General features: G+C 40.6%; 1 protein-coding gene across 1 annotated transcript in view; it reads right to left on the bottom strand.

Moving 5' to 3' along the window:
- The window catches only part of LOC124387224 (Fc receptor-like protein 5), a 111051-nt gene that overhangs the window by 77237 nt on the left and 24961 nt on the right, over positions 1-8853 (bottom strand). The window contains exons 14-18 of the mRNA XM_046851441.1: positions 8485-8514; positions 8367-8402; positions 6461-6493; positions 5485-5514; positions 5367-5402 (exon numbers count right to left, since the gene is read on the bottom strand). Of these exons, the coding sequence (XP_046707397.1) occupies positions 5367-5402; positions 5485-5514; positions 6461-6493; positions 8367-8402; positions 8485-8514 (165 nt within the window). The remainder of the gene's footprint in view (positions 1-5366; positions 5403-5484; positions 5515-6460; positions 6494-8366; positions 8403-8484; positions 8515-8853) is intronic.

Genomic DNA, 8853 nt, shown 5'->3' with positions numbered 1-8853 from the left:
CATTATAAATTAAGATAAACAATGTCAAATTGTAATATAAAAGTAATGAATCCACAAGTACAGTGCCTTGCAAAAGTATGTGACGTTGTATAAAAGTATTGGCGTTTTTCCTATTTTGTTGCCTTACAACTTGGAATTAAAATTGATTTTTATTTGGATTTCATGTAATGGACACACAAAATAGTCCAAATTGGTAAAGTGAAATGAAAAAAATAAGTTGTTTCAAAAAATTCTAAAAAATAAATAACGGAAAAGTGGTGCGTGCATATGTATTCACCCCCTTTGCTATTAAGCCTCTAAATAAGATTTGGTGCAACCAATTACCTTCAGAAGTCACGTAATTACTTAAATAAAGTCCACCTGTGTGCAATCTAAGTGTCACATGATGTGTAATATATATATATATATATATATATATATATATATATATATATATATATATATATATACACCTGTTCTGAAAGGCCCTAGAGTCTGCAACACCACTAAGCAAGGGGCACCACCAAGCAAGCGGCACCATGAAGACCAAGGAGCTCACCAAACAGGTCAGGGACAAAGTTGTGGAGAATTACAGATCAGGGTTGGGTTATAAAAAAATATCCAAAACTTTGAACATCCCACGGAGCACTATTAAAGCCATTATTAAAAAATGGAAAGAATATGGCACCACAACAAACCTGGCAAGAGAGGGCCGCCCACCAAAACTCATGGACCAGACAAGGAGGGCATTAATCAGAGAGGCAACAAAGAGACCAAAGATAACCCTAAAGGAGCTGCAAAGCTCCACAGCAGAGATTGGAGTATCTGTCCATAGGACCACTTTAAGCCGTACACTCCACAGAGCTGGGCTTTACGGAAGAGTGGCCAGAAAAAAGCCATTGCTTAAAGAAAAAAATAAGAGAGAGAGAGCCGTTATGTGTTCGCCAAAAGGCATGTGGGAGACTCAACAAACATATGGAAGAAGGTACTCTGGTCGGATGAGACTAAAATTGAGCTTTTTGCCCATCAAGGAAAACGCTAGGTCTGGCGCAAACCCAACACCTCTCATGACCCCAAAAAACACCATCCCCACAGTGAAGCATGGTGGTGGCAGCATCATGCTGTGGGGATGTTTTTCATCAGTAGGGACTGGGAAACTGGTCAGAATTGAAGGAATGATGGATGGTGTGAAATACAGGGAAATTCTTGAGGGAAACCTGTTTCAGTCTTCCAGAGATTTGAGACTGGGACAAAGGGGATCTCTCCAAACATCTAAGGCACGTAAGCATCGCTGCGTGACCTTGATAGTGCGGAGGGGGTTGCCCCTCCAGGAGACCCCGCGGGTCCTGAGCCACCAATGAAGGGGTCTCATGTACAGCAGGCCAAGTGGAATCACTTCAAGTGGAAGATCTAGCAGTGTCTGGAACTGCTCGACAGTGAGAGGCTGCCCTTCTCTGACCTTCCTGATGGCTGTAAGGATGGCTACAATGTGGGCAGGGGAATCCCATATGACACTGAGATAGGTGGTTCTCTGTAATGGCGAAAGCACACTCTTCCCCAAAACCCCAACGCCTTCATGTGGGCGAGAACGACACCTCAATGCCGGCAACAGCTCAGACTGAGCTTGGATCAACCCATCGTCGAAGTAGTAACATTTCGTGAAGGAACGGGGTGAACGGGCAAGGCCAAACGGAAGAACCTGGATTGGTAAGCTTCAGCCCCGAAAGCGAACCTCAGGAACTTCCTGTGAGAAGGTGGGATGGATACATGAAAGTACGCATCCTTTAGACCTACCGTGACAAACCAGCCCTCGGATCTGATTTGAAGCATGACCTGCTCGAGGGTCAGCATCTTGAACCCTTCGTCCTGCTTGGGAACCATAAAGTTCCAGGCATAGAACCTGGACTCTCGTTCTGATAGAGGCCACCTCGATGGCCCACCTCCTCAGAAGAGTGTCTTCTTCCTGTTCCATTACCAGAGCCTGCTGGCTTCCCACCAGGATGAGAAAATCCCCGTAAAAATGGGGCGGAGGAGAACCGAACTGAATCAAATAGGCTCGCTCTACAGTATGCAGGACCCACCAGGACACATCTGGAAGAGCTTGCCAAGCTGCCAGAAAGTGCCTCAGGGGTACCAGTCTCTCGAGACTGACCTCCGGTCCAGAGCCAAGGGAGCACCCTGAGACGGCTCTAGGGGAGGCGAGATCTCCGGGACCACAAGATGCCGGGTGGAGACCAAGGAGAGAGCTCGCTGGAGCTGGCCGTGCCCTGAAGCACCGAGGGTGGCAGGGTTAACGGACAAGGTCCCTGAGGGGGCCAGAACACGGCGGGCACCGGATAAAACGGTGTGGCACGCCCCTTCACGGCCAGATCCCCAAAAAGGTCTGTGTCAGGATCTTTTCATTGAAGTCATCCTGTTGAAGATAACAGTCCTCAGATCTGTCACCTCACATGGCCTCAACGCGAGCGCCGCGCAGGATCCCTCACAAGGGGAGAGCGAGTTGCGACACTGCGTTTCTGCACCTCCCAATGGCAGACGAGGTCTGCGGTCAGGGCTGTGCCCGCCGACGGGGTCTTAAGAGAGGAAGCAATCCCGGGAGAGAAATAGCTCGCAAGCGTCTCTCCAACCCGCAGCATCGCTCCAGACCTGTGTACTTCCCGCCCCTTAATGTTCTTTCTTTGTTTTTTTTGTTTTTTTTACTACAATGTCGAAAGGGGCTGAAGGGGCCATGGCCATGACCATGACACTTTAGTGTACAGGTCTGGAAAGGACTGGAAAATCCAAACATGGAGGTTGCGACCTGGTGTCAGAAAAAGTGCTCGTCCAGCTAGACGGAGGGACTTTTCTGCTTATGAGGCAGCCAAGTTATGTAGCTCGGCCAGGGCTTACATATATAAATTTATTATTATTATTATTATTATTATTATTATTATTATTATTATTATTACTATTATTATTATAATATATATCATATTTTGCTACGAGGAGTGAGAGAACCCCACTCGAGGAGTACTGCGATCGCACAGAGAATGCGAGCAGAATGTGTACGGCACAATAAGTGCGGCGCAATATGGAGCAATATGGATCATGCACAGAATGTGCAGAGAATCTGAGCCGAAAATGCGCAGAATGTGCGCAGCCGCATCCTTTGGGAAGCGACCTAGCTCCGCCCCAACTCCATAGCTCAATGAGCCTAACTCGCAAAGTGCCCCCCTTCTCAAAGAAAGAGAGGCGGAGCTAATGCTCTCGCCGCAGCAGGAAGAATCCGCCAAAAGGCGTGCTTCCGAGCGTTATTTATTTTAATCATTTTATCTTACTACGAGGAGTGAGAGCAGAATGTGCGCTGTACCATGAGCGCGGCGCAATATGCGCAGATCATGCACAGTATGTGCGGAGAATCTGAGCTAAAAGTGCGCAGAATGTGCGCAGCAGCATCCCTCGGGAAGCGACCTAGCCCCGCCCCCAACTCCATAGCTCTATGAGCCTAGCTTGCAAAGCCCCCCCTCCTCCTCCTCCTCCTCAGAGAAAAGAGAGGCGGAGCTAATGCCCTCGTTGCAAGAGGAAGAATCCGCCGAAAGGCATGCTTCGAACCTGCGAGCGAGTGCTGGACCAAGCAGGTGAGGTTGGAGAAAGGGACAAGCCCATCTCGAAACCCTCTGCGAGGTCCATGCGAGCCCAGGAACTGCCGCGCCGCTCCGCCTCAGCGAGAGTGGGGCAGAACCCGAGACACAAGCTTGGAGAGAGCCGATTGGGAGCGGAGCGATGTCATTGACATGCAGCCGGATCTCTCGAGAAGGGAGAAGCATGCTCCGCTCCCGGGAAATATATAGATTTCCTTTTTTTTTTTTTTTTTTTCTGACAAACAATCTGACAGACAACACAAAACACATAGTGCGCTTTCCAAACAACAGAAGCTGCCGCTGTCCTCTCTCATATGCGCTTTATACTCCTGGTCGTGACGTCACCTCACCAGTGAAGGCCAGCGTCCAATTTTTGACTGATTACACACATTATTTCAGAGCGTGAACACTCAGGCGCTTCCAAAAGCGTTTCGACGCAGCCCGAGTTCCTGAAAGGGAAATAAGAAATTGGATGACCCATAACTTTCTGCTATTAAATTCTGCTAAGACGGAGATTTTGCTCATCGGCCCTAAAACTAGTGTACAGAAGCTCCAGCATCTCAACCTGCATTTAGACGTATGTTCTGTAACCACTAGTTCAACGGTAAAAGACCTGGGAGTTATTTTAGACAGCAACTTATTTTTTATAAATCACATCAACCCTGCACTGGCATCCTGTTATGTTTCAAATAGACTACAACTACTACTTCTTACTTATAAAGCACTAAATGGTTTGACTCCCATGTATCTCTCCAGTCTTTTTACACATTACAATCTGTCACGCTCCCTGAGATCTCAAAACTCTGGACTTCTAGTAGTTCCTAGAATAGCAAAGTCCACCAAAGGCAGTAGATCATTCTCACATTTAGCTCATGAACTCTGGAATAGTCTTCCTAACAGTGTTCGGGGCTCAAACACACTCTCCTACTTTAAGTGTAGTTAAAAAACTTATCTTTTTAGCAAAGCCTACACATAACACACATCACATCATAAACTTGTGCTCCAGAACATCTGATCACATGCACATTATGAACTTGTGCTGTTAATATCGTGAACAGCAGCTACGCTAATTTCTCTTCACTGCTTCTCTTTCTCTCCCCATCTCGAGGCTTCCTGAGGTTTGGCCAGCTACAGTCACATCCCACCTCATGAAGAGTATGGACCTTTGAAGAAGTAGATGACCACACAAACATCCCGAACTATCTGGAGACGTTCCAGTGCCAATTGGTTTTTAAAGGCTCTGGCCTGTTGAAAGATTTATGATCACACTCTTGATGTCACCAGAATTAGGAATGAGGTAGAAAGAAAGAAAGAAAGAAAGAAAGAAAGAAAGAAAGAAAGAAAGAAAGAAAGAAAGAAAGAAAGAAATATAGGAATCATATATTCAGCATTTAAAAGATGGAATATGTGGTATATGTTGTCAAATTAAATAATCTGCAGTTTCTTGAAAAAAACAGGCAGTTTAACTTCTAATGACAAACAAGCGACACCAACAATTCAGAAACATAAAAAAGTATCAATGATACAACATAATATTAATAATCAAACAAATGTTAACTTCTGAAATGTTTTTGTTTTCACAAACTCAAAGCTAATGTGAAGACTCCTTGTCCTTTTTTCAACTTACCGCTCAGATTCCTTACACTGTCTCCTGTAATTTCATTAAACTTCTTAAAGAAAAAGTAAATCTTTGCCTGTTTTCTACTGTTTCAATGTTGTTCATGTGTTCAGTATGTATAGAATAATTGATATATAGCAATCTCTTACTAGTAACTTCTGGGGTGCCCCTCATAGTTGATGAATCTGAAAATAAATAAATAAATTCTTACTTTCTCATGTATTTATCGCCAGCTTTTAAAATGTGTAATATCTAGTAATATCTTACCTTGACCAGTGGTCTGAAAAAGCTGTGACCCTAAAAGAAAGAAAGAAAGAAAGAAAGAAAGAAAGAAAGAAAGAAAGAAAGGATGAAATAAAAAGAATCAACATTATAAATAAAAAATATATATTTTTTCTAACTATTTTTCTAAAAGTGTCAATTAAAAAAATATAAATAAAAATGGAGTTGTCAGAATTAATTACAGGGACTATGTGTGTAAGAAGTATATTCCTAGTAACAGCTGTAGTGTTACAGACAGGCCATGCATTTAAAAAGAGAAAAAAGGGAAACAAAACAATCAAAAGTGCCACATTTTATAATTTATATATTTATTTTATTTTAAAATAAATATAAAGTCTCAGTTTTTACAAGTAATGAAGTTGTCACGATAATAATAATCTTTCCAGTAACAGCTGTGGTGTTCCAGACAGGCCATGCATAAAAAATCAACTTTTAATAACGTGTCAAACATAAAAAAAACTAACATTTATATAAAGGTTTTTAATTTTCAAAAGTAATGAAGTTATCACGATTATGGACAGGAACTATGTTTCCCACCAGCCACCACACCTCAGTGAACTATGCTACCTTTTTCAGAGTAACTAAATGTAGTGGTTGTGTATTAGTTATCCAGTTGTCCCGATTGTTAAAAAATAAAGATTATTTTAATTAGAAATATTTAAAATATTTACACATGCACCCGTGTGACACACTCTTAGAGACCCTATTTGTCAAGCACCCAACACTGGTTTTCGAGCTTTTGTAGTACCTTTTAAAAGCTTTTATTTCAGCATTCAAGACTAATATTGAAACCCTTTCAGGTCACCTTACTGCATTGTCATCCTTACAGTACATGGTCTCTTTCATAAACTTGTTTAAGGATCCTGATATTGCATGTACCTATGACTTTTATTGTTTCCATTTTGTTAATACTGTGTATGCTTAGTGTGTATTGAATCAATGTTATGTAGATGTCTCTTACTAGTATGAGTGATGTCCCAAAAGGGCCATGCACCTAAAATAAATAAATAAAGAAATAAAGAAATCAATCAATCAATCAATCAATCAATCAATAAATAAATAAATAAAGGAAAAGGTCAACATGAAATAAAAATAACCAACATTATAAATTAAGATAAACAATGTCAAATTTCAATATAAAAGTAATGAATCCACAATTATTATAAACAGAGACTATATTTACCTTCAGCTGTCCTAATTGTTAAAAAAATATCTGAACTTTATATATTTTTTTTATTTGTATGTATTTGATCTGCTTCTTCTTTCAGCTTTTCCTATTAGGAGTGGCCACAGCTGATCATCTGTCTCCATGTCCCCCTGTCCTCTACATCCGCCTCTTTTAAACCAACAACCGCATGTCCTCCCTCACCACATCCATAAACCTCCTCCTTGGCCTTCCTCTTTTCCTCCGTCTTGGCAGCTCCATCCTCAGCATTCTCCTACCGATATACCCCATGTCCCTCCTCTGCACATGTCCAAACCATCTCAATCTCGCCTCCATCACCTTGTCTCCAAAACGTCCCAAATGCGCTGTCCCTCTAATAACCTAATTTCTAATCTTGTCCATCCCCGTCACTCCCAACGAAAACCTTAACATCTTCAACTCTGCTACCTCCAGCATCACCTCTTGTCTTTTACTCAATGCCACTGTCTCTAAACCATACAACATCGCAGGTCTCACCACAGTCCAATAATTTTTCCCCTTCACTCTTGCAGATACCCTTCTATCACAAATCAGTCCTGCTTTCACTCTTCTCCACCCACTCCACCCTGCCTGCACACTTTTCTTCACTTCTTTAAGACACTCACCATTACTTTGCACTATTGATCCCAGGTACCTGAACTCATCCGCATTCTCCACCTCTTCTCCCTGCAACCGCACCACTCCACTGCCCTCCCTCTAATTCTCTCCAGTGCATACCTCCAGCACTCCAGGCTCTCCTCAACCTGCTGCCTACTCTTACCACAAATCACAATATCATCCACAAACATCATAGTCCAGGGAGAATCCTGTCTGACCTTGTGCATCAATCTATCATTAATGACAGGCACTAGGTTTGTAAGAAGTATCTTCCTAGTAACAGTTGTTACCAGGAAGAAAAAAAAGAAAAAAAAAAAAGAATCAAAAGTGTTAAATAAAAAAATATACATTTATTTTAAAATAAATAAAACGTATCAGTTTTATAGGATGCTAACATTACATGTACCTGTGACCTTTATACTATATATATACACACATACATGTGTGTGAGTGTGTGTGTGTGTGTGTGTGTGTGTGTGTGTGTGTGTGTGTGTGTGTGTGTGTGTGTGTGCATGTGTGATTATTATTCTCACTCACTCACTCACTCACTCACTCACTCACTCACTCACTCAAGAAAGAAAGAAAGAAAGCAAGAAAGAAAGAAAGCAAGAAAGAAAGAAAGAAAGAAAGAAAGAAAGAAAGAAAGAAAGAAAGAAAGAAAGAAATATAGGAATCATATATTCAGCATTTAAAAGATGGAATATGTGGTATATGTTGTCAAATTAAATAATGTGCATTTTCTTGAAAAAAACAGGCAGTTTAACTTCTAATGACAAACAAGCGACACCAACAATTCAGAAACATAAAAAAGTATCAATGATACAACATAATATTAATAATCAAACAAATGTTAACTTCTGAAATGTTTTTTTGTTTTCACAAACTCAAAGCTAATGTGAAGACTCCTTGTCCTTTTTTCAACTTACCGCTCAGATTCCTTACACTGTCTCCTTTAATTTCATTAAACTTCTTAAAGAAAAAGTAAATCTTTGCCTGTTTTCTACTGTTTCAATGTTGTTCATGTGTTCAGTATGTATAGAATAATTGATATATAGAGGTCTCTTACTAGTAACTTCTGGGGTGCCCCTCATAGTTGATGAATCTGAAAATAAATAAATAAATTCTTACTTTCTCATGTATTTATCGCCAGCTTTTAAAATGTGTAATATCTAGTAATATCTTACCTTGACCAGTGGTCTGAAAACGCTGTGAACCTAAAAGAAAGAAAGAAAGAAAGAAAGAAAGAAAGAAAGAAAGAAAGAAAGAAAGAAAGAAAGAAAAAGAATCAACATCATAAATATATATATATTTTTTTCTAACTATTTTTCTAAAAGTGTCAATTAAAAAAATAAAAATAAAAATGTTAAGAGTAAAAAAAATGCAAAGAGTTGTCAGAATTAATTACAGGGACTATGTGTGTAAGAAGTATATTCCTAGTAACAGCTGTAGTGTTACAGACAGGCCATGCATTTAAAAAGAGAAAAAAGGGAAACAAAACAATCAAAAGTGCCACATTTTATAATTTATATTTTTATTTTATTTTAAAATAAATA

The sequence above is a fragment of the Silurus meridionalis genome, chromosome 6 (genome assembly GCF_014805685.1).
Source record: "Silurus meridionalis isolate SWU-2019-XX chromosome 6, ASM1480568v1, whole genome shotgun sequence".
NCBI lineage: Eukaryota > Metazoa > Chordata > Actinopteri > Siluriformes > Siluridae > Silurus > Silurus meridionalis.
Note: the sequence above shows the minus strand (reverse complement) of the source record. Positions and strands in the feature narration are given on the sequence as shown.